General features: G+C 34.6%; 1 protein-coding gene across 2 annotated transcripts; it reads left to right on the top strand.

Annotated features, from left to right (window-relative positions):
* The first annotated feature begins 1,455 nt into the window (after positions 1–1,455).
* Positions 1,456–27,963, top strand: LOC117317766 (chitin synthase chs-2-like). Of its 2 annotated transcripts, none has more exons than XM_033872692.1 (15): positions 1,456–1,539; positions 13,629–13,754; positions 14,707–14,921; positions 15,233–15,683; positions 16,159–17,111; positions 17,857–17,959; positions 18,568–18,740; positions 19,128–19,207; positions 19,542–19,650; positions 19,862–20,015; positions 20,274–20,484; positions 20,755–20,955; positions 21,713–22,107; positions 22,436–23,060; positions 24,046–27,963. In XM_033872692.1, exons 1-15 carry the CDS (start codon positions 1,468–1,470, stop codon positions 25,530–25,532), a joined length of 5,355 nt encoding a protein of 1,784 aa, XP_033728583.1. In that variant the 5' UTR covers positions 1,456–1,467; the 3' UTR covers positions 25,533–27,963. The 2 variants fall into 2 exon arrangements, with proteins under 2 accessions (XP_033728583.1, XP_033728584.1); XM_033872693.1 differs by lacking the exon at positions 1,456–1,539 and adding an exon at positions 10,801–10,954.

Below are 27,963 nucleotides of genomic sequence, written 5' to 3'. Positions count from 1 at the left end.
ATCTTTAATATCTTCAAATTATAAACTGATTTTCTGGCATCCATTACAGACGAACTGACCGTCCCCGAAGATAAGCTCCTACATGCCATTTCCCACCGCCAGTAGACACGGGCGGATCGCTCCACAGTAGGAATGCGCACCCGGCCTTATCAGGGTGTTTTCATCTGCAAACACCGATAAAGACCCATCGGATACTTTCGTTTACCTATTATACCCGTTTGTCTTACCTGTGAAAGAGGCCTACACCCTAAACTGACCTACCAAACTAACCCGAGATATACTGAACATCCCCACCTGGTCAGCATCATGAACAATCTCGATAGACATCCGCCCGAAGGGTCAGCGAGGAAATTCCGCAAAGGGTAGGTAAAGATGTATGTGTTATCTTACGGTTCTGGTGGGGGAGTATCTACTTTCTCTCACATTCGTACAGGTATACTGACACAGAAATATGTCAGACTCCGACACAACTACACCAGATAATGCAATTAATCCTTGTTGTGGTGTTTACCGTATCTAAGTATACTTATATTAGTAAAAGTACCATTCCATACGATGACGGATTGTTGACTTTGATGTTGGTCAGCGGCGTATTATAGTATACGTCATTGCCGGCCGATATGATAAAGACACTTATCAGCTGTTTTTAAACCATCCATTTTCGTTTAAGTTCTCGGAAGGTCGCTACAATTGGATCCATTCTTATTATATTCTCAGGAATATATATATATTTATATTATGAAATATCGGAGAGTGTTTCCTCAATGGACGAATTAGGATTTTTTTTTCTAAATGCGGTATGTTTTTATGACGTCACCAGTATGAGGAATGCACGTGTGGGATGATATAAGAGTGACTACGCTGTGACGTCATTGCATTATTAAGGATTGTAAACTTGAAATCATTATATATACCACGACATTAAAAATGATTACCAGAAGGAGTTTGGATAAGGCAAGTGATTTAATGAAATACTTAACTAAGAAAAACACATTTCAGTTAAGATAAAAAGTGTCGCAAATCTGAGCTCAGTCCTTAAATGAAACCCAAACAAATGTGTAAGTTATGAAAACATTATTTTACATCATAGTCTTTTGTAAATCATGAATATAACTAAAATTTTATCATAAATACACATCCTTTTTATTTTCATTTATTTCTTAACGAAAATTTAATGTGGTTACTCTTTACTGTGTACTTATGAAATTCATTTTATTCTGAGCAATGTGTTGATTTTAATCCGTGATATTAAGGTATATATAGTGTATTTATAAACAGTAAAATATTATATACCTCTGTTCTATAATTCATATATAGGGTAGAAATTTATGGATACCCTATTCAAATCATATTTATTTATTATTTTCTATGTTTGATATCTGACATTATCTTAAATGAACAATACATTATTGCCGAATTACATTTTTTATTTATGTTTTGTTTACTTACAGGATAGGGGGCTACAAAATGGTATATACAATAAATGATATGAATACACCCGAAAACAATAACATTCAAGAAAAGTTTCAATTCCAAAAGGTGAGTTTTAGTTTCTTATTGTATTACCAAAAATATAGGCCTATATAACCTTATATCATTTTAATTTCAGCTCGTTGGATTTATTATCCTGAACATTCTGAAGTATAATGATTCAATATACTTCAGTATAGTAATAGTGATACGTATTCTGAAATGTATTAATACATATTCTAATGTATATTGATCCATATTCTGAAGTAAAATGATCCATATTCTGAAGTATAATGATTCATATTTTGAAGTATAATTAAACATATTCTAAAGTATAATGATACACTTCCGGAAATATAATTATACACTCTCTGGAGTATAATTATACAAATTCTTGATGTAATGATACACTTTCTGGAATGTAATAATACATATTCTAAAGTATAATGATACACTTTCTGAAGTAAAATGATCCATATTCTGAAGTATAATGATTCATATTCTGAAGTAAAATGATCAATATTCTGAAGTAAAATGATGCACTTTCTGGAGTATAATTATACATATTCTTGATGTAATGATACACTTTCTGGAGTGTAATAATACATATTCTAAAGTATAATGATACACTTTCTGAAGTAAAAAGATCCATATTCTGAAGTATAATGATTCATATTCTGAAGTAAAATGATCAATATTCTGAAGTAAAATGATCCATATTCTGAAGTATAATTAAACATATTCTAAAATATAATGGTACACTTTCTGAAGTATAATTAAAATTATTCTAAAGTATAATGATACTCTTTCTGAAATATAATTATACATTTTCTGGAGTATAATTATACATATTCTAAAGTATAATGATACACTTTCTGAAGTATATTGATCCATATTCTGAAGTATAATGATTCATATTTTGAAGTATAATTAAACATATTCTAAAGTATAGTGATACGCTTTCTGAAGTATAATTATACAGTTTCTGAAGTACAATTATACATATTCTTAAGTATAATGATACATATTCTTGCTATAATGATACACTTTCTGGAGTATATTGAAACACATTCTGAAGTATAGTTATGACATATTGGGTGACTATTATTATCATGCATTTCATTTTCAATTCATTCTATCCTTAGTTTCATGTTTCGTTCAATCACTCGGGCTTCCACTTTTAAATGTACATTGTAATGTTTAAACTATACGTGCAGTGTTGTGTTAGTATCAAATCCGGTTTCATTCTACTCATACTTTAATTGCGATTTTTAAAGCTTTTGTTGCGATGCCAATATTTTGTTTACGATTTTCTATAACTCTGCTTTCTCTTGGTGTTACCATTATAACATGTCCCCACTTTTTTACCCTCTTCTTGCCCTTTTCCTACCCTCGTTTTCCCCTCGTCTCCATTTGTACAGATATTGTAATATTGTTCGTTTTGCATATCGTTTTTTCCCGTTGATTTATTCATACAGCCATGGTTTGATGTTATGATAAACTCTGTTTGCGAAACGTCATGATGTTTTCGCATAACGGAACCACCCCAGTCCGTAATATTAATAAGATAATCCTTTTGATCTGATTGTGTGCAGTAAGCCATGCTAATCTGGAATATAATGGTCTCAGTCATTTGTACAGTGTTATATATATATAATAGCACATCTCACTCTGGACTGTGTACAGTAAAGACTCGTTATACCGATTTTTTATTCCGGATTTGGTTCACTAGTTTTTAATTTTTCGGACTGGTCAAAGTGGAGTATCGCTAATGTCGGTATTTTGGAGTTATTTAGTGGAAAATCGTTCATTCGGAAATTGCACAGAGGACTTTCGCTCCTGATCACTTTTCTATCGACTGTAGCCATTAAAACTTCGTATGTCATTTATATAGATAGATATTCATTTAAAAAAATCATTAATCGAGATTCCAATCATTCTAAAAAAGATAAAAAATCTACACTGATAACTGCAGTAATGCAGAAACAAAACAAACAACCGAAAGTTATGGACAATTTGTTAAGGAGTAAAGCATTTTTATTTATTTATTTATTTATTTATTTATTTATTTCAACAACTCACGAAATAATACAAATATTCATTACAGCCGATAATTACAAAATTTAATTGGTACGGTTTATTTCGACCAATACGAGAACGGCCACAGATATCCCTTGAGGTAATATTAACGATGCCTTAGGTGTTTATAAAACATGTTACAAAATAGGTCGATTGTGTACAGATTAGAGAATAATCATTTGTTATAGTGGTAACCTCCAGTCATCCTAATGATTACTCTTTCTGAGCTTTGCATTCGATACATTTCTTACTTTGATATACGAAACTATCAAAATAACTGGTAATACTCGATTCAAATGTTTTCTAATAAATCTGACCTGAAAGTATTCCGTTGTACTGAACATAGGTAGGCCATTTGCACGATTTCCCCCAAAGCACATTTTATTTGAATCTTAACGTTAAATAAAACATGTTAAAAGTGGCGGTTCATTTGCGGCAATATCCCTTCAATTGATTTTTTTCACACACGAAAATAAATCAAGAAAGTATAAGTAAATAAAAAAGAAAATATTCTCAAAATCCGGAAGAGCAAACAACGCTATTTAACGAAAAGCTTCAAACTTATTAACACAAGCACAAAAAAGGGCGAAAGATGTATATTTCGTGTTCATGTACGGGCGTATCTGTTAAGATAGTTTTTCAAATTCTTGCTTAAGTGGGTTTCATCCTTATCAGATCTTATCAGATCAGATCTCCTGATTTTGATATTTCCGTTGCTTAGTTAAACAGTTTTGCGGGCGTTAACATGAACCATAGCACGTCTCAAAATATAACACTGTAGAGAGTAGGATATGAAAAGTTTAAAATGTAGAAAGAAGAAATACAGTGGGGAGCAAGCAATGTGACGTTATCAAGATGTAAAAAAAAATAAGATATAGAAATGAAGGCGACGACAGCAGGTATTGAAACGTTGTACTCAAATTTACAGCGAAGGTAACACACGATGGCTAATATTACGTGAAGGGAGAGGGATGGCTTATCGTTAATAGTAAATACGTTTGCTGTCATGCCACTTAGCTGACGGGGCATGTTTTCTCTGCTAAGAAGGTAGAGCCGTGGTTTATCATACCGGAAATCAGGGTTCGATTCCTATTGCGGTTTGTTCCTCCTGTTCTTCTACAACGTCATCCAACGAAATCCTAATGCGGTGTTATTGGGAGTCTCAGTTCAAATTCATAGGAAAAAAAGAAAGTTGTATAAAATATTTTCAATACTATTTCTGTCACTCAGCTTATGGAGGTTGCATCTTTGACTCCGGATGTAGAGACGGAGATCACAACGGCAATAACCCGGTTTCCATGCCTGACAAGGCACTCGCCAGCAATGTGTTTTGTCCATGTTCTTTCAATATACAGGATAAAATATTTATCATTCATGTATATATGAGCAGTTTTGTTGCAAGTATAGCTTAGGTTCAGTGACCAACGGTATTTGTATTTTGTGTGAGTGTATTTGGTTCACGCATTATTTTCAGTAACCATGGTAACTACGTAGTCTGGTAACCATGGTATATGTTATGTCGGTATGGCACTACAGCGTGTCGTGTATCTTCCAAATGTTTACTTTGGATATTTGAGAACGAGGCGTTGTCCAGGAAATTCTAGAAACTTAACAAGTCTTTTAAGTTTCAGCCTGTCTAAAAGATCAAAAGTTTACAGTTTACTCTATGGAATCAATTAAAATTCCCTCCAGGGTTTTTTTTTTCTGTCACAAACGGTTTTGGAAACGGAATCAGGAAGAGGGTGATACAAGATCTATATTTATATTTTGTGAATGTGCATATATCGTAACCATAGCAACAGGGAAAGCATACGGCTGGCATTGTAAGGTTGTCCGAGAGAATATGGTTACATAACTATTATATAACCATTTAGAACTATCGAGGGAAAAACCTGTCACGTAGTTGACGTTAAAGACGACATCTAGGAAGCAAGCGATGTAGACATACACAGATAAGTAAAGGTATCATTTTGTTTAAACAAAAAGCTGTATACAGACTGGGGCGGCTCGGAAAACATTATGGCGGAGTGTTTAGAACAGGTAATTATGTTAGAATGAATGTTTACATTAAGACAATAATCAGCTAAAGCATAGCTTTATTATTATATGTTTTTCATAAAATAGAAATTATTCCACTATTGGTATCGCCATACCGCCCTAAATGAATGATCAAACAAACCTATATTGTGTTAATGTTACATCGATAGTATCATAGACATGATTCTGTGTTATATATGAATTATTTGTGATTAGGCCATCTCCAGAAATTTGCCTTATATGACCACAGGTATTGGTAGGACATTAATACACAGCTAAAACCAGCTCGAGAAACAGCTGCCCTCCTTCTAGTACGCCGTTAACGAACCGGTTTTGTTGTATCTCTTTGAAATCAAACCTATTATCAAATATCTTAGTTTTCCAAAGGGAGCAATTATCTATTACATATAACAATAATTAAAATTTCAATATGTTAACGTCACAATGATTCAAAGGAAACTAAAGTTGAAAGCACATATCACTAAAGATTTAGCAAACGGCGCACTGTAAGAAATAATGAATATTAAACTTACTACCCATTTACATAGGCCTCGTCTTGATGCTTGGTACCAAAAATGAGGATTCTAACAATATTTTACAGAACACTGGAAGGTAGACATCAACCAATATCAGACTATGATGAAATGGTACTGTGAAATATTCCGAGAATAAAGAACTAGTGTTATCGACTAAGGATATACTTACTCTGACGTCTATTTGAAAATACCGTATTTGTTGATTTACGATGTCATTGTCATATCCGCGTTATAATACATAAGGGGGTCATAACGAGTACAAAGCTAAAACGCAACGACAAATAGTGCACATTTAACAGGTTATCAACATTTTGAGTTATCAAAAACCATCTGTCACACCGATGGAAACATTATCTTTCATCTGGTACACATTTCCGGTAAGATGAAATGTATATCTCGCATATACATTTTTTGTACTAATGTCATAAGTAAGCGTATTTCCGGTAAGAAAGAATGTATATACATTTGTATCACGTTAGAAAAACATGACCTGGTGTTATAAGTGGACGTACTTCCGGTAATATAAATGTAAGTTTCATTAGTTATATATGCTCTGACGTTATAATTGGACGTATATCCGGTAAGATAAAATGTATATAATATGAAACAGGCAATGCCTGAAAAGAGCGAAGCTAGCTAGTATGCCAATGTACAACATAAAAATATAGTGATAAACGTTTCGCCGTTTAAATACGAGAATGTGACCTTATATGACATGACCTTTGACAGTCGTTAACTTTCGGTAGTTTTCGACATTCCAATTCTGCAACCGGGAACTGTCGGTACTTTCCGTCCAAATGCAATCGCAACATCTCGGTTAATTTCCGGCAATCTTCGGAAATATGCCGAATGTTCCCAGTTCCGTCCTCGAAACCATAAGTCGAGCTATATTTCATTCTCACGCTATAAGAGATATCTTTTTATATAAAATAATTAGTCAGCATTATGAACACACCAACTGGATTGTACGTTATATAGACTGTTTATGTTAACAGTTTCTGCAGACATCTGCACCGGGCTCCTTACTGTTACTGTTTCCGTTTCCGGCAGAAATTTTTCTGGCTGTACCATCCCGCAGGACGTTATGCGAAGTTGGACTAGAATATTGTGCATACGTGCACGTTAACGGTAAAGAACTTCGCTCTTATTAGATATTAGTTATACATTTAAGTGAGCGTATTTCCGGTAAGATAAAATGTATTTTTAGTTATGAATGATAAGTGGGTGTATTTTCGGTTAGATGAAATGCGTATACATGTACCACATTAGTTATAAGGGAGTGTATTTCCGGTAAGATAAAATGTATTTTTAGTTATGAATGATAAGTGGGTGTATTTTCGGTTAGATGAAATGCGTATACATGTACCACATTAGTTATAAGTGAGTGTATTTCCGGTAAGATAAAATGTATTTTTAGTTATGAATGATAAGTGGGTGTATTTTCGGTTAGATGAAATGCGTATACATGTACCACATTAGTTATAAGTGAGTGTATTTCCGGTAAGATATAATGTATAGGCCACATGAGTTATAAGTGAGTGTATTTTCGTTGAGATGAAAGATATATATACCAGATAAATTATAAGTTAGTGTATTTCTGGTAAGTTGAACACAATGTTGTAAAAAGCTGTCTTTCGACAAAGCTTGTAAGCAACAGGATAACTGGCGTTATATGTGAACGTACATTTTTTTGTATCTCCGGTACGATCAATATAGCATTGGAATTAGCATAATGATGTATTTGAGCTGGCTTGCTATTGTAACCTAACGGTTAACCTGATATATTTCCGGTCTGATAAACAGTGTATGTCATGTTATGTTAACATATAACCTTCCGTTTGTGGGGGTCGTGTTGAGAATTCCAACTATATGCATATCGCAGTATGATGATTTGTATCCTTTAAATTTTAAGTGGGTTTACTCTCGATTGCTTAAACTCAAAAAACCACAAATCAATACTTGTTCAATGCACTTACGTGCTTGTAATGTCAATACAGATGGTACGACTTATCCCACACCCTTCAACGTTATGTAGCCGTCCAAGGCGCGTGTAGCACGCCCCCTTAGACGGCGGTAGACGTCATTTTGTTATTGTTTAAGGTCAAGAATGGGACCTTTATCTGATAAAGCATCAAGTGGGTCAGTTCCGATAATTTAAAACTTAAAACAATCCACTCAGATATTTACCTGACAGCAATGTAAGGCCATTCAATTCCAGCTCTTATGTCTAGTAGTCGATAAAGAGTGATATCGCCCAATATGTTGGCGTACATATTGTGTAGAGAAATAGTTAGTTACAGTATATTGGTATACATATATTTCTACTAAACCCTCTTTGATCAATACTATTAACACTAGGGAATATTTGATCGCGTCATTAATGACTTTAACCGAGGCAAGTACATTGTACAACACTCATTATTATTTCAAACTTTGTTATTCTAAAAATAAATAAGTAAAGTATTAATTTAAATCGTTTGAAGTTTAAAAAATGATCAGCTTTGTCAGCGGTACCAAAACATTACAGAGTTTCTGTTGTTTGAAGTTTAATAAGCTCACCTTATAAACGAAGAGTGCAAATTATTAAACCTTAATATGTTTCCTTTAGTACATACGTAATAATTAAATAATGTTAAGGATTCAGTACAATTAGTTCAATACGCATAATTATAACTTCATCAAAGGATCAATTTGTATGAAATAAATGTGGCTGAACAAATTCATGCAAATTTGTAAAAGAAACAAAATCTTGCCTATAAAACTCACTTTATTCATTGTTAAAACATTTTGATATTCTGCAATAGACAAACTAGCTAAATATAGATGTTGTAATGTTACAAGGATGTTAGTCGTTAATATATGATACACTGTGTAATGCAAATTTATGATACACTTTTGCTTTTGGTAAAGTGCCAGTATTGTATATTGTGTGTTTCGATGATTTTCTTTCACTGCTAATGTTATTATTTAAACTTTTCCTTATTTGCGTTTATTATTGGAATTAAATTGTACAATTTAATCAAAACTTGAGATATTATTACGTATATTCATAAAATAATATTGACTGTGATACAAAACTTGGTGCGTGTAGACAACGCTTTGCAAACATAGGTCTCTATAGACGTGAAATCGAACTACATTCGAGAGTGACGGCCCGTGTGGTATAAAAGGTCGTTCGGGATGAAGTGTTTGGTAAACGTCGGGTCATTTAATCATACATGATCAATACTGACTCCAATCACTAACACACACGATATATAATGTCTTACCATCCTCAGACGCCCCAAGTGAGCCTTGGCATAAGCTATAATGTTGACAATGTAGGTCAAGTCCGTCTTCCCACCCACTCCTTTTGAAATTGCTACCTCTCCGAAAAAAAATAATTATGATCAATTGAAAACAGGAATGGGCTGTTAAATCTGTTATACAATACCAGACACGTTGCTTATTTTCACTATCACCACCCTTCAAAAGACCCCCTTTATATTGTGTAACTCTCAGGGAATATTTAATAACTTGTATCCCAAATCATTATTAGCCAATGCTAATTAGATCTGTTTCTATACATTTCAGGGAATAATTAATTACTTGTACCCCACATCATTATTATCTAATGTTAATTAGGTCTTTTTTTATACATTTCATGTTATATTTTCTGCGTTTTTGTGACAAGTACTGTCCGAGGTGATTGGAAACTTCTCTTTATTGCATAATCAAAACAAATCAATATATACTACATACTGAAATATAATAGCTTATGAATTTACAACTTAATATATAATAGAGGTTATATTCTAAATCAAATGAAATAAGCTTTAATTCTGTATTCGAAATGTATCTTCAATACTGATTGACATCAACTCCGATGCCTAACAAAAACGTCTGTGAATTATTTTTGTACTAATCATAGTTGTCTAAGATATGTTCAAATGTGCACGTAGCTACGTTGGAGTGTGTTGCAAGTGAAGATGAACAAGGAACTCTTCAAATTCACATAATCCAAACGTAGAAAACAAAGGTGTAACGAAATAATTCGGTAAAAGCGGAATCCGGAAGAGGCGTTAAATTACCAAATACAGTAATTCGTCTGCTCACTAATACCACAAACATTTGTTCCTGAAGGTGATCCACATATCGCCTAGGTGTTACGTGGTTTACGCCCACCTAATACGGGCGTGTGCAAAACGTGAGTAAAACAAATGTGGTCTCGACAAATGTGCAAACAAACAAATTAAAATTAAGGAAGAACTGAATTCATCGCAAAACACTTAAATTACTTAACATTTTTCGAAGTTTTACTCAGAGGACACAAAAAATGTTCAGATAAACATTAGGAAGGTGTGAAAGCGAGCATGTATGTTGCGTTTGATGTTACGTCATAGTGATGGTAGAATGTTTATAAAAGGGACGGCTCTCATTTATCGCGGAATTACTTGGAATCTCTGTCACCACCGCCCAGATTCACATCCGCTGACGACCGTCTTACTGATAGTAATGATATCAGCCTCCCTCTGACACACAGGGTTAACTCTGCATAAGTAAAAGTTTACTGATAAAGTAAACAATTAGCCATTAGTTGCTAACGATACCATGATATGTCATCCGTCTACCTTCCGTCCTCATCAAAGTAGAGACTCGATGTTTGCTTCACTCATCAAGGGCGCAAGGTGTAGTGTTTAATCCAACTGTTCCATTTGAAATGAACAACCTGGTAAGAATGATGTCCCATCTAATGTGTTTCATTTGTTACCCTCATTGTTATGATAATGGACCTACTTCATGAGGACGACAATTGGACACCAGTTCTCTTACGTAGAGTATACGAAGGTTTTGTAAGTAATTAATGCGCACAGTTCTCCAGGTCATTAAGATAACAAACTCTATGATTTGTAGAAAATTAATTATGTTCTGTTCAATTTCATGGCATACACAAGCTGTTGTAGATAAGTAGAAAAACACTTTTTTCTTCATTTACAAGGAAAACATGAGGGCAGTAATTAATTGACTAATTAATGAACTTTTTTTCATTTTCTGTTAATTTGCATAACATGCTTAAAGATAATTCAAATAATCAATTTATAAACATTTATCTTCATTTTTTTTCGCGGGGGATTTAATATAGCGTGAAAATAGAGAAATGCATTCACAAATGAATTTAAATGTTTACTGTAGAATGATTAAAAATCTTTGATGCATGAAACCTAGTACGGGCGATCTCGTGGTGGTTAAATTAGAACTTTCTACATATGATTTACAGTTCTTTTGTTTTTCGTTTATTTCAAAAATACAACATTTATGTAAGCATTTAAATATAAAACTGAAATGTTCCCGTACTCTTGCCTAGTACAATATATGATGTATGCTCTGTTTTTTACGGGAATAATAATAGTTTGTGTAATTAGGGAAAAGTTGACAATAATAAACCAATCTAATTATAGATATACTCAATTTGTTAACATTTATCTTACTGTAAGCGTGATTGAAATAAATGAATTATGAGCATGTATTACATGTATGTTACGTAAAATCGTATATACATGTAATCTTAATTGATTAGTAAATGGTAAATATCTTTCTTTTAATAAGATCATGTATATTTATTTTGTTGAAGATATGTTTATAGTTTACATATAACGTATTTCATATGCCACACCGATATCAATAGAATATCGACCTGAAACAAAACCTCAATTCAAACTCAAAAAAATTAAATGAGGAAGGTAATTAGTTCGAATATTTCTGTAATTAATCAATGGATTCCCGTAGTTAATAATCATTTTGTAAATAAATGATATGAAGAAGAATACATCGTTGACAGTTCGTCCATTTCCAGATTTTAAAATTATCACAAATTTCTTTCCCTGTAATCTATCGGATGTTCTTAATCGGGACATCTGCCATTGTTTGTGTACCGTTCTGAGTAAACTTTCATTCTGATAGGCCAGCATTATGCTCAGCTTCAATCGAATACATACATCGTCTTTAATATACTAACCATAACAACTATTAAAAACGTTCTGTCATGTTTGGTTAATTCAATCTTCAAAGAAGGACACATCTGTCGATTAGGACATATGTAAAATTAAAGCAGTCCGTCATTTTCCGGAAGGATCATCCCGACAACGAACACTGCTCTGGTTATAGCCCACTCAACACTGGTATTCTGACAATCCTGACCTTTACTAAAGATCAAAATTACCAGCCGGACTCGTGGTAGTCGGTGTAGGTGATCTGACTTTATTCTTCAAGAGGAAAATTTGTTATGTTAATGTACAACTTGCGACACACTGGAATGTATTGACTCCCGTGAAGCTTTCATTCAAAGGATTTTGCATAAGACACGCTTAGATATTAATATCGCCCAATACTTATTGTGTGTTAGAAATAGTGAAAATAAATATGAATCATAAACTGCATCCTACCGCTGTAAAGTTGGCCTAGGACTCGTCAGTGGTGTCACGTGCCTATAGTGTTTATTTCATTGAGGCGACAGAGGAAATTAAAACACATCGAACGAAATGTGATAATCTAGATGACAAAGGTGTCTTGTTGTTAATGAATATATGTAATGATATGTAAACATGATAATGTTTGGATGTAAAAAATAAGATTTGATTAGAATAGATAACGGCGGCTTTGTTCAACTAACATTTTAATCAACCATCAAGGTATTGCCAATGTTAAGAGCAGGTAGATAATAACCATTATTCCTCCAAGACACAAATGTAACAAACTCATACAACGTAATGATGTTTTAAATCGTTATAATGTATTAATTATCCGTTGTCAATTTAAGAGTTTGTTCAAGTCTTTTAACTTAAATTCTTTGGTTCTAAAATATGAAAAAGGTATACTTTTGTTTTAGTAATAAACTGTGTTGATCTGGAAACAGGCAATGAACTTAATTAGTTTATCGATTGATAGTCACAGCAGCTATATATATCATTACTCCGTGATATTCACCAAATTATTATCCATGCTTCTATATCCGGGTGCTAATGCATATAATATTTGTTGCAAAACATCTTTGTTGCTAAACACTATCCATTCTATTATCAATTCGTCAATATTTTGAAAAGCATGTATTTTATCAATGAAAGATTGATACTAAGAGAATGATGTGAAATGACATACCAACTACCTGCTCGGCTGACACTGATAGCGTGGCCAAGCCCATACTCTTTATATGTGCCCCTCTTTTATAACATTTTAAAACTTTTACTAGTATGCTACATCCTTACATTTTTGTCCGCACGTTATTCGATAAGTCTACTTTATATGTTCCGTCAATTTATCAATGTCTAGCACTAATTTCGTAACATTAATGTTTAATCCAATTTATTTTGTATTGATGCATTTTTACACGCAATCGCAATAGAATTATACTTACACAAAGTATCCAATAGGTGGAAATATTCTATTTATCAAAACAACATATGTGTTAATTGTACCGAGCAGAAATAGACACAGCATGTCGTTTTAATGTGGATGAATCTGTTTTATCAGTTACAGCCAGACAAGGTTCCAGAGACAAAGCCGGGTGGACCTGTAGTTCGTAGGTCGATCCCACTCCCGAATACAAACGGTTTTACCAGCACCGAGAACTTAGTCATGAAATCCGGAATGCTACAGGTAAGTGTATTGTTATTTACCTGTCCTGAGGAAAGCTTTATTTTCAAGTGGAAATATGCTTCGAACAAATGAAAATTAAAAAAAAAAATTAAAAAAAATACACTAGCAGCTGAAGTCTATTGCGTGATTTCTGTAAAATAAATCATTCATTTTGGTGCAAACCTGAACGGTTAGATGTTAACTGAAGTACGTCTATTCTTTAGTGAAGAGTGGTCTTTTGATAGAAAGTCAAATCTTTGAAAAACTCCTCGTAGTAGACTGTAATTCTATGGGTATTGGTGTAACACCTTAATTCTTCTATGAAGGATTTGTCGAGGCTAAACTTATACGTTACATGGTTAATACAGAATAGTCAAGGAAGTATATCGATATTGCTTCTTTACGATGTTTATTATTTTGAAGTAAACGTGCGATCATAATCATTTGCGAATTATTACAAAGAATATCTGTGGAATTTCACTCTGGTATGGTTAGATTGCTATACATTTCACTGTCATCTGTATGATGATGATCATACATCATCAATGTATGATTTCAAAATACCGCTTTTAAAAGGCGGAATAAAAAAAAATTCTATAGTTTTGGTAAATATTATGTACAACCTATGAAACAGTAGTATTATTTCGCACATACAACTTCATTTGGATGTTAAAAAAGCTTTCACAAACTTTAACATTTGATGACAACATGGCAGGGGATTGAAGTAAACATACCTATAAATACTAATCCTTTGTTTTACCCACTCGTGATGATAAAAACTCGGGCCTACCACCACATCAATAGAATGCAAGGGCTTACATAGAAAACGCCTTCACGCCTACAACACCTTACGATCTACCTATGGCAAGCCACTTCTGAAAGTATCATGACCTACTGAATATGAAAATTAGACCAACGTCTTTGATTTTATCTTGGGTCAAAGAAAATCTAATAACTCCCTTATTTGTTTAAGGCTAACCACACTGGGATCGTTAATCCCGCCTTCACTGAAAATGTCGACAGCGTCAACACAGAGGCGCCATCTTGGAGCGACACGAGCAGCACCAGTGACAACAAAGATCCAAATAGTTCGCGTGCCTCAACTCTAACAAGAACTATGGAAAACGAGGCACTTCCGGAACCGGACCGGAACTACAGTGTTATTAATGACACAAGGGACTCAACTCTGTAGGTTTTCTCCGGCAAATATACAAAACCTGTCAGAAAAAAAATGAATAAATAATTTAAAGTTTCCCCAGAAAAAAAATATGATAACAACAGTATACCGCTTGTTTACACGCAAGTTCATTTTTCCTTGATAAAATATAAATATAAATAGTTTCAGTAACCAAATATTAGAAATGCAAATAATATATAATTCTATAAAAGGATGCGATACATGTATATAAATTGATGTACGAGTTTGATATGTTTAGTTTTCTTTTTAGTTTATACGTTGTGTGAGTCAATTGATTGTGATCTTTTTATATTTGATTCAGTTCATCGAACCTCGACAAAAAGACGGCTATAAAACCGTGGGATGTGTTCCGTATTATGCCAAGGAAAAGTAACTCTGTCTTTGATGATCTGTTCGTAAACGTTTTAAAGAAAGTTGTGAAGGTGATTGTTAGCATATTCCTGACACTTTTCATCATGTCGATGACAATACTTAGCAAAAGTATGTTGTTTCTCATAACATCAAACATTTACACGAATGTGACGTTGGATTGTGTTACAACATTGCTACCACGGGAAGTAACGTCTTGCCGTCGAGTGCTTCCGGACGAACCTCTGAAAGACACCTTTCAGTTTTCGCAGCATGTCGAAGTTCGGTGGATTTGGGCATTATTCATTGTGGTGTGCACGCCCTATATGTTTACTTGTGTGAAATCGCTCTGGAGAGTTTGTTTCAAGAAAACACGGCATACTAGGTTCAGAGTGTTGGCATTGGTAAGTTCAACTTCCAGAAAAAAATTCTTTGGTAAATAAATTCTCTAAATGTAAGCTTTTGTTAGTACAGCAGTCGAAAGTGAGCAAAAATTTAGAAAAACTACAAAAGTATGAATGATAAGTTAAATTTATGTTCTAAATTAAATATTATATAAATCTTACGAAAATAATCTGGAAACATGGTAAGAACAACTTTCTAGTTGACACTTTGATGGTAAAATTTCCCCCATGTTAGTGTTTTATCCTTTAAAACAAGGCTTCGGTTACATGCATGTGCATTGTCTTCGTTTGAGTGGTTTATCACAGTATAATATATATTTATTTTGTAGATAAATTTGCATTAATGATATCCTATTTGAAATCAACAAGGTTCAATAAAGTAGGTCATAGAATATTTTAATACACGCACCAGTAAAATAAATCAACAAGTATTCAATAACAACCAATATCTATCAGTATTTCTGTTTCATTTTAGGTTCTTGTCATCGAAACATTTCACTCCCTAGGGATCAGCATTTTCGTATTTTACCTGCTCCCTACCTTAGACCCTGTGCGAGGGTTACTGTTGACTTTTGGGGTAGCATTTTTACCATCTCTACTTAAGATATTCGACAACAAGAGCGAGGCAGGAAAACCCGTTTACCTTCTTATAGCCGACTTTGTCGCAATGGTGTTTCAAGCCTCTGTGTTGATCTTGTGGCCTGCGGTCAATTTGACGCGTGGTGAAAACTTGAATGAATCTTGGTCGATTCTCGTGTCACTATTTCTTATTTCGTTAGGATGGTGGGAAAATTATATCAACAAATTCACTCACTTAGGGAAATTTGGAAATGCCTTAAAGGAGTTTAAAAGAAACATCCGCCGTATGAGAACCCGGATTTATATGATAGTCAGTTTCTGGAAGATCCTGATGACGTTTGGATTTATGGTCGCCTTGATTAGTGAATTCAAAGCTCCTTGTGTGGCAGAACTACTCTATCTCGGCGACGACAAAGTTATGAGTTGCCCACATTTTGTGAATCCACTAAATGCTGCCAACGTCGAGAGCAAGAATTACATGAACGATCCATTCTGGATCAGTATAGTGCAGGTGTTTTCTTGTCTTCTGTGCTACACGTTCGCCAAATCCGCTTGTAAAATTCTATTACAGGTCGTAAGTTTTTCTTTGCCTTTGATGTTAGCGGCCCCCATAATGTTAGGTCTCTTCATGGGGAATTGTGAATCATTCAAACTGAACGGATCCACGGGTCCGCTTATGCCGGACTATCTTTACTGGACATGTGACATACATGGAATTTCCTATGACTTCCTGGACAACCTCGTTTCCGACTACTATCTTCCGGTCACACTCGGCTGGTGGTTGTCCTTCATGTGGGTGACATTCCATATATGGATTCCTCGTGTAGAGCGGTTAGCGCAGACAGAAAGGTAATATACATAAAGATGAGTTCGATTTAATGAATAAACTCCATACAGAGAAGTATTGTTTATGCGTTGATTACAAATGTAGATAGGTTCAAATGTTGTCAACTGACGACCAAGACCGAAAATACGTCTAAACGTTTAAAGATACGTTTTTCGAGATAGCTAGAGTTAAGTGGGAATAACTGGAGACAAATATAAAGTAACAAATTTGAATTACAATATAATGACCGATTCTCGTTTTCTCTGTTTAAATTCTACGTACTGTTTTCTGTTTGTGTTTCCGTAGAGACCATCTTATTATTGAACATCGTTATGGGATGCCAAGGAATAAACATCGCTATAATGACGTCCGCAATATGGAATATATTTAATATTTTTATCCAGTAGTCACAATATTGCGTAGTTGTTAACGTTGATGCGATTCCCAAATACTGCAGAGTTGTTAACAATTCGTGATGGATTAAATATTCCCGGTCATTAAATATAGTCCGATACACAGCGAATTACTACACATGCAAAAAATAATGTGTAGAGATGTTTACGGAAGAAAGTTAACAAGGCATGGTTGCGCGAAATTAAATTCCTCAAACTAGGTCTGGCAGGGACAACCGCAAAATATTAGCCCCTTGAAAATTAACAACTATGCAGTACAGGCATCAGGATAACTAACAATTTATATAAAATTGTTATCTTTAGGAAGCATTGTATACCTAATAAATATTTATCGTAATGTTGCCCTTGTTTTCAGACTTTTCGTCCAGCCTCTCTACTGCGGAGTACTACTCGAACAGTCTCTGATGTTAAACAGACGTCGGGACGATAAAGACCGAGAATCGCGAGGTTCCGAAAAGGTAGACCTTTGTCTCTACTCAGTGTCCCATCCGCAAAGTATAAATTTGCATGGAGATTCCTGAGTATACGGAGAATAAGACTCCTGGTGACCCGGAGGAATAAGCGTCTTTTGCTTCATACAGCTAATGAGTCATATTTTCGTTATTTTAGAGAAAGGAGTAATACCAGTAGAGAAAAATGTTCCCCCATTTAATGCGAAAATTATTTCTTTGTTATAATCGTTTCACAATATTAGAATATTTTATCATATACCACTGACGTCACACAGTACATAGCTATAAATACAAACAATAGTAAAACGTATCTATAATTTTAAGATATTTTCGTGCATGTTCGGTATATCTATAAGTTAAGCGTATGCCAGGTTTCCAATATATCAGAAAACTGTCCATACAGAAACTGTCCCTACAGAAACTGTTCTTACAGAAACTGGTCTTACAGAAACTGCCCATCGAGTAATCATTTGCATACCATAATGATGGTTAGCAGATCAAGTAGAATTGCTTGTTTATGAACTAGATAAGAAAGAGTCGAAATGCGTCTTTTTAAACATTGTTCATTTTAAACATTGTTCATTTTTAACATTGTTCATTTTAAACATGAACAGGTCAAGAAGTTCACAGAGGAGAATACCTACATGTCTGCCGATAAGTTTGGCCCCAGAATGCCCAGTAGGGGATTGTCCATACAATCCAACATAACACCTATGATCTATGTGTGTGCAACCATGTGGCACGAGACGAGAAAGGAGATGAGTCAGATGCTGACGTCACTTTTCAGGTACTTGATATTAGGACATGTTTTGATTTAGCTTTCTCAAACGTCCATTCCTGTTTTTGTTTGTTTAAAGAACGGTTGTTCTTTATGCATTGTTTGATGTGTGCCTTCTATGTGTAGAACTCAGAACAAAATAAAAATAAATTATGATTTTTTTATATTAAATATCTCATCTGCTTATATAATAAAATGTTTCAAATTAACAGGAGCAAAACGAAAATGAAATTTTAACATTATTTCTTATCACGCTTCAGGAAACGGGTATTCTATGAAGGAGATATGTTTTGAATAACGCACTGGAGACCATATTGGTGTTATTACCATATGCCAACATCTTCAAAGTACCTGTTTGATAGAACATTTCATTTATATAACATGTCTATTTTACAGACTTGACAACGACCAGTGTGCCCGAAAGAATGCTCAGAAATTTTTCGATGTTGTCGATCCAGACTATTATGAATTTGAAGGTAAGAACTAAAACCTACTACGCAAACTCATTAAATTGCCAGAATTGACCCTGGCAAAGATGCTTTTCTTTTCAAATACAATTTATGAAGTGCTCTTTAAATTGGAGAAGTTTTAGTTAGAGAAACATTTTACCATATAAGTCATATAAATCTTTTGTTAGGTGAACTTTCATAAATGGACTTTGCTAAGTAGAATTCTTTTATTTTGAAAACAAAAATATCAATGATTACACGTAAACTGGAAAACTATCATTTTAATTGTATACTTTAACAATATTTGTTTTATGAAACCATTAACGTATAATATGTTTGAACTTCTTCCTTTTATTTACAGTCCATATATTTTTCGACAATGCTTTCGAGGCCCACGATGACGATGAATACGAGTACCGAGCCAACACTTTCGTCAAACAAATGATAAACGTTCTGGACGAAGCTGCCAGGTAGCTATCTTATAGCCCGCAATTCTTCATCTCAGATGCAATATAAATTTCAATTTTGTATAGTCTAACTGTTTTCTTCTACCTTTTCCCATTATTGTTTAACTCCCATAATATAAGAGATTATTTCCATCAAACAACATTATCCTGCTCTATACGGTTGTCGATTTATTAACTGATAAATATTTCATTTCTTTATTGTTGTAACCTACAGTAAAGTACACAAGGTTATGGTTAAGATATCTCCTCCCACAAAATATCCAACGCCTTATGGGGGTAGGCTAGAATGGACACTTCCGGGAAACAACAAATTAACCGTCCACCTAAAAGACAATGCCAAAATACGTCACAAGAAGCGATGGAGCCAGGTACGATTTCCGATATTATTTGTTATGACGATGAACATTTCAAAACATACAAGGAAACAGAATTAGTCCTATATACATATATACAACCTATATAATTATATTGCAACAGGTTCTTTAAATTTTGGTTAGGAACTGGATCAAAAAGAAATTGGCAATAAAGTTTCAGCTATTTTAATGTTGATGTCGTAAAACTAACGAAGATGGCGACCTATTACCTTGGATGATTGCGATATACTTATTTTGAATATATTTTTGCAGGTAATGTATATGTACTATCTACTTGGATACAAACTGGTTGCTCAACCCCTTGACGCGCGACGGAAACAGAAGCTTGCTGATAACACATTCATACTGGCACTCGATGGAGATGTGGATTTCAAACCAGCAGCAGTCCAACTTCTAGTCGATAGAATGAGGAAGAACGAGAAAGTAGGCGCGGCATGTGGACGTATTCACCCTATTGGAACAGGTAAACAATGTATAACTGTATTCTTCTTAAAAAGATATATTGTTTCTGGGATATTGAGACATACCAAGATGACTTGGATGCATTGTCAAAAATAAATGTCCCCTGAAGACACGGAACGGAAAGTATAATTTTTGAAGAAAGTGTTTGCTGACTTTCACCATTTGGGAGTCTGTATATTAATTACTTGTTGATTGCAATATGTTTTGCTTTATAAGTTTGATCTTAATTATGAAACTAGATAAAGTCTGACATGTAATAAATTTGTTTCAGGTCCAATGATATGGTATCAGAAGTTCGAATACGCCATCAGTCATTGGCTTCAAAAAGCTACCGAGCATATGATTGGCTGCGTACTCTGCAGCCCCGGATGTTTCTCCTTGTTTCGCGCCTCGTCCCTGATGGATGACAACGTGATGAGGAAATACACTACACTTTCGTCTAACGCGAGGCATTACGTACAGTACGATCAGGGTGAGTGTTAACGCAGTATTATCGGCCATACAGTAAGAGATTGGTTGATAATAGTTTTTTTATGATAAGGAGAGCATAATGTATAGGTTTGGTATATGGAATATATTTTAAAATAATTTATTTCATTTGCGAGGGTACTCTTGAGCTTAATAAATTGACGATGATGCATATTTCATGGTGAATAAGAATAAGAGAAATTATTAAATATAATCATTTCATTAAAAATGTTTTATTTCATTTTGTTAAACTAATCAATCGTATGACGATATGAACGGATGACGTCACAACACACTTAATGTTAGTTTTATTTTACGGGTGTCAAAGGCAATTCATGGCGTTTGTGTAGAATATGACGGAGCAGATTATGTATACCCGGTATTATACGTGTTTTTCGACAAGCAATCAATTAAAATCTAAATGGTTTTCATAATCAGATCATGCTTTCTCTTTCATAGTGTCTTTCCTCATAACCGTCGCTATTTGTACTTTCTTAATAATTTTATTTTAGGGGATGTTATGAATTTTGAGATAAACAGTTATAATTTGTATGTTTTGATACGTGATATTATCTACATGTACTTCACAACAAGTGGATATAAAAATAATTTTTTTGATATTCATATTCGGCACATAAGATATATAATATATTTAAGTAATGTTTTATCATTATTCTGATTTAACCTAATCTTCTTATCATACAATTGATATATTTTTTGTTAACCATAAACATGTAAAATACATTCTTTGTGACCTGAAGGTGAGGATCGATGGCTATGTACCCTACTACTACAGCAAGGTTACCGAGTAGAATATTCTGCTGCTGCTGACGCTCTGACCTATGCCCCGGAAGGATTTAACGAGTTCTACAACCAGAGAAGACGTTGGGCGCCTTCGACAATGGCTAATATCATGGATCTATTGATGGACTGGCGAAATGTCATCTCTATTAACGAAAACGTTTCCGGGTTGTACATGTTGTACCAGTTGCTGCTCTTCATTTCGTCTCTCGTCACTCCCGGGACTATCTTTCTTCTTATCATCGGCGCCCTCAACAGTGCTTTCCGAATAGACCTCGTCACCTCCCTGCTTATCAACCTCGCTCCTGTTATTCTGTTTCTGATTGGATGTTTCGTGTTGAAGCCGAAATGGCAGGTGCGTACTTCTGGATTGTCACAAATGATACACACTTAAATAACCTCCTACACTGTCTATCAATATTATGTAAAATTTTAGCGTATTTGTTAATCAAACGCCCGATAAAACAACTTTGAGGCAGATCTAATCACTTACTGAAACAGGATAATGTATTCATCCACTAGGGAAATGCCTTTCTTAAGATGACTAAGAAGAATACATATGTAGATGATCGTGCGTATTTAGACTTTTATTTTCCCCTTTCTGACATTCAATCAAACAGACTTGATTATTTCTTTGTATGGCAGGTAATATTTAAACCAAAGTATTTTTTCTTATTATGCAGCTCCGTCTGGCGGGCGTGCTTTCGCTGATCTACTCAATGGTTATGATGATTGTTATCGTCGGTCTGGGCCTGGAGATCAAACGAGAAGGAATCTGTTCACCGACCACCATCTTTCTTCTATTCTTGGTAGGAGCGTTCATTACAGCGGCCATATTGCATCCCCAGGAGTTTACATGTTTGTTACATGGCGCTCTCTACTTCCTGGCAGTGCCCAGTATGTCCATGTTATTAATGATTTACTCGATATGTAACATGCACATCGTGTCTTGGGGAACTCGTGAAAACGCCGTGGCTACAAATCCAGCAGAACCAAAGAAAGCGACCAAGTCTAATAAAATTTCGTCAATAATGGATAAGTTCAAAAACAAGAACCAGGAGGATAGCGACTACGCCTTTTCGTTCGGGAATCTATTCAAGTGTCTCTGCTGTCCTAAAACACAACAGGATCAAACAGAGGACACATTTGCCGCCATTTTGGAGAAATTAGATAGCCTTGAATCTGCCATGTTTAAGAAAAAAGCAACAGTACAATCTGTTGATGCTGGGACGCATGTAACAGATGAAGATTTCAATGGGAAGGGGACATTGGATAACCGGAAGCGTTCGGACGAATCTGGAATAAGATGTAAGTACAGAAATCCGTTATACTTGTATATAGCTAAAATGTTTCACTTTGACAGCAGTGACATATCCGATCGTTCAATCATTCGAACTCCGCCGTGCCCCAACATTATATGTAAACCAGTAACACGGAAATGACTTATCCGAACATAAGCAGACTGTTGAAGTTATGAGGATATCTGGCTCCATACAATGTCAAATTTTCTCTATGTTTGACATAATATAGTTGATAATTTCTTTTCATTCGGTTTTAATGTTTTAATGATTTTTATTGGCACTTTGAAGAACGATCCAGTCGCTTTATATTGTCATCACTACTTAAGTTAGGGAAAGTTTCCCTAAGGTCAATTTGAAGGTCATTTGGCGCATCACCTGTAGTCGGAGTTAGACATTTAAAACAAGTGTTTTCGTGTAATAAACGTTTTCATATCTAACGATTTTAATGATAATGCATTCTAGAGGCTTATCAAAATATTTTTTAAACAAGTTTTGTTTGATTGTCACCAATTGGTAAAAATTGTGTACATTTAATGATGTGTGTGGCTTTCTATATCACATGCACACTGTACATACATGTATCAAAGTAATCAGTGTTGGATTCCTAAAATAAATCACACTTCTTTTTCCTGCAGATATGATTATCAAAACTGAAGATATCGATGACCCTAACAATATTGATTATCACATAATTAATCCGTGTAATAACAATCTCAGGGATTCTATTTTTTCTCGTTTTGTTTATGTTTACTTTAAAATGGACATATTTAAAGTCTATACCACCAAGCATCATCTCTTGTACACTTATAGGAGCGTTCATTGCCCTTTTGTATTACCTATAGTATTTAGTAGATCTGATTATCTCCCCTTATGTACATCCATAATCTTTTCCCCGTCAGTCGAAATGGCCACCCTTTATCCTAAATCTATTTTGCTACTCAATACCAGAGGCTGTAACAACTACTACACATAACCCTCTTTTCTGTCCACAGATAATCCGATCTATCAAAACAAGGCAATGCCTCATGAAGACGACACACCTTTTTGGATACACGATCCAGACATTGGACACGGCAAGATCCGCTACCTCAACAAAGACGAAAAATCATTCTGGAAGGACCTAGTAGCAAAATATCTCTTCCCACTGGAAAGTAATGAAGCGCAAAAGAAAAAGATGCAAAAGGATCTCCTCCAACTTCGGAATAAGATCAGTTTGATGTTTTTCATGGTGAATGCCCTCTTCGTCATAATCATATTCAGCTTGCAATTTTCCAATGCAACGAGTAAAAGTGCCGATGGGACCCAGGGTTCAGGACTTGCTATTCCGCTCCCTTGTAGGGACACTGAGACGGGCAAACTACTTTCACTCGAACCTATCTCACTTCTGTTCATGTCAGTTTTCGGTATTGCACTCGTCATCCAGTTTGTTGCTATGTTCTTCCATCGTCTCGCTACCTTCTTGCATATCATGGCTTCAACGGAGGCTAATTGTATGAAGCCAAATCAGAATGAAATCGCCCAGATGGACATTGCTAGTAAAGTGCAGTTAGTAAAGGAAATGCAAAGTTTCGTTGATGACGACGACACTCGGTCGATATCAACCACTGGCAGCGATCTTGATGAGGATAGCAGTATTACTTTAGACGACTCTCCGAAAATTAGACGAAGAAAGACAATCATACGGCTGACAAAACGAAAGCGCCGTCAAGCGCCTCAAGCTGGAAGTCTGGGAGGAAAGTTTCTTAACAATTTCATTGAATTTGCAAAGGATCTAGAAAAACGTGGAAGTGAAAACAGTCATGATGGTTCAAGGAACAAAAGAAAAGGAAGTGACAAAAAGAGAAGCAAAAAAGCTAGGCGAGCACTGGAGTCTCTCGAACAAAATAAGGAGTCTGTTATTCATAAAGCAGAGGTCATTAAGGATAGGTGGAAAAACCTGGCTACGAAAGCCAAATATGAGGGCCAAGGTAACAACTGGGGCTCCCTGTTACGATCTGTGATGGGACAATCTCGTACAAGCCTCAACACAATCTCAGAGGACGACAAACGAAACTCGTGGTTACGAGGTTTTGCAAAGATGACCCGGTCAAACAGCGAGTTTTCGTTGCCAGATATGGGTGCCTGGTCAAATAGGAATAGTTACGCTGAGCCTATTTTTAACATAATCACGGACGGAATAGGTCCGCCGGAAGCATCGCGCCATAAAGACAATGGTAAGTCTATCGGTGTTATAAACAATGGTAAACATGACAGGAACATGGATGTCATTATTGAAAGCACCTCCCCTACCCGGAAAACGGAACATATCTATGACACCGCAGATGGTGGGGCGGAAATTGTGAATGAGTCAGACTCTGAAACCGAGGCTTCGGATGCCTCATCCTCGCGACATGTGCCGCGTGACAATGACTTTGAACTAAGGCGAGTACCTCCCGCAGATCCAAAGCTTTCGAAAGACACAGGTGACACACAGTTATGATCTTAGTCACTTATATGTTTCAGTAAGTGATGTTTGTTAACTTATATATCGCTTTGTTGTAGCACTCGTTGTCTTTCAAAAAGTGCAACTTACGAATGTACATTATCATATATGATGTAAAACATTAACCATTCCCTGAACGACTTTGTAACTAATTGATAATTATACAGTACTTGTATTGTGATTGGTGCTTTACTGATGTCATATTTTGATATTATATTTTACCTATTTAACATAACAAAATAAAATGTTAATATATTTGTCTTTTGAGCAAGTTCTATTATAGTCGTTTAATAAACATACGAAGTATTTGCGTAATACCTAATACCCTTTTTCTTTTTCAAATTGATATTTGTAGAAAATTATTTGTAAAGTGCTTTTCAAGAAATCATACATACATTGTGCTTAAACTTTTACTTATTTGCCAGTAAAAGAAAACATGAAGAATCTGAAGAAAAACAATTTTCTACTCAGGCATATGCTTTTTAGATGTTTTATGTTTATTTGACAAATTAGTTTATTCAATGTGTTGTTTTATGCTAAGTATTTACAATGTAGATTTAGTTTCATTATTTTTGTTTAGGTTTTCTGCATATGCGTCAAATGATAATTACATGCATCGAATTATAATAATTACAAACATCCTAATAATCTAATGTATCAACCAAGATTTAGACGAAAGTTATCATTTTCTTGATATCTGGCTAAAAAGGACAAGTATTCATTCATGCTAAGCTGCAAAAGCCTAATATCCACTGTCTTCATATTCCATTTTCTATTGTCCTGAATAGCAAGTTTGACAGTAAAAAGTGAGTTTGGTTCCGTTTACAAAATAATGAATTTTGTTTACATTTCGGCTCTAACGGTGCATTCGACATCTCAAGAATAAAGAATGTTTTGTTTAAACTTGTGATGATAACGCCGGAAATGATGTTAAATTCACCTTGTGCGAAAGAGGCCATGCGCTCTTATTGCCGCTAGATATATACATAAGCTTTAATGGCAAACGTTACCAATACGCATATGCAGGAAACATAAACTATCGCCCAAATGATATTTAGTATGCATGATTGTCCACGCGACATAGGCGTACCTCGGGTCTGACTGATATTACTCGTGTGTAACTGGGTATGACAGGTTTTGGTGTGATTGGTTCAAATATCTTTTCTTTTTATTATATTCTGTAGTAAATGAACGATGACATGCTTTTATTTGTTACATATGCTTTGTTTTATTTTTGTTGTTTAAATTTTATTTTGTTAATCTGCTAGATGCGCAATCGGTAGATGTATGTATTAAATGAAATGTAGCTAATCATAAATTCATGCTGAAAAGTTATCTGCTAAAAAATACTGTGTATTTAATATATCTGTATCTATGATGTACGTTACGTTTTAAAATGTAACTTAATTAGCTCAAATATGATGTCTTTCTGCTCGATTATATATTTTTGTTTGTTTGATGTATTTGGTTCCAAAATTGGCCGAAGGCTTAAATACTGTACAATCTGTTTTTTCGCCATTTTATTGATACAATAAAATCATGAAAACTTGATACATCAGAATTAATATTTATAGTAAAATCAGGTTAATAATTTCTGCGAAGATAAAACGTTTCTACTTAACAATTTGGGTAAACCGTGAATATTTGAACCATCAAAAATAAATGTTTTTGAGTATTCTTATATATATACATGTAGAGTTGATACAAACGCCATAGGCCTCTTAAGCTGATCAAATAGTATCTTCGTTGACCACTGATGTGCGTCAGTGGGATACCGGAAGAGTACTTATTTTAGCGGTAATCACATTATAGCGATTTTCGCGTTGGGAGCATTGTGTTAAATTTTGGCTGTGCTAATAACCGTTTCTCTATAATGTTTTCTATGGCAAGCTTTGTGGCAGCGCAAATTTATTGTGGCGCTAACAAAATTAATTCGGTGACCCGCTAAAATTTGAGCTAGCCAAATTTAGTACGTCTTCAGTAAATATACCACCTGTTATTATTTATCCTTACTCCCGATGTATCAGGGAAAAGTCCCACTGGTACACAAAAAAATATCCCTGCTCTTTCTAATTAAAGTTGAACATGCATTAGGTGCTAAAACGTCAAATATGTCCTCTTCCGGTGGGGGAAATATAAGAAATATGATGATTCATTGTATACTAATGTGTTTCAGCGTTGATCGGACTTGACTTGACATAAAAATGTTGTTTCATAAATATGCGAAACACTTATATTTTCGAGCTATTTTGTTGTATGGATATGTTCTTATTCGTTGATCTGTGATGTGTTGTTCGTGGTTCAGATGAATTTGTAATTGTTTAATGTGTTGTATTTTGTCATGTATCAGAAAAACATGTACTGAGATATGATCATTTGAATTAATATGTATACCTACATCTCTTCTAAATAAAGATTAACCCAAAAA

The sequence above is a fragment of the Pecten maximus genome, chromosome 19 (genome assembly GCF_902652985.1).
Source record: "Pecten maximus chromosome 19, xPecMax1.1, whole genome shotgun sequence".
Taxonomy (NCBI): domain Eukaryota; kingdom Metazoa; phylum Mollusca; class Bivalvia; order Pectinida; family Pectinidae; genus Pecten; species Pecten maximus.
Note: the sequence above shows the minus strand (reverse complement) of the source record. Positions and strands in the feature narration are given on the sequence as shown.

Bases quoted from the DNA above. Each gene is read 5' to 3' on its own strand.
- LOC117317766 (XM_033872692.1), top strand. From the start codon at position 1,468: ATGGTATATACAATAAATGATATGAATACACCCGAAAACAATAACATT. The intron at 14,922-15,232 runs GTAGGTTTTCTC...TATTTGATTCAG, and splicing joins GACACAAGGGACTCAACTCT to TTCATCGAACCTCGACAAAA. The intron at 20,485-20,754 runs GTAAACAATGTA...AATTTGTTTCAG, and splicing joins TATTCACCCTATTGGAACAG to GTCCAATGATATGGTATCAG.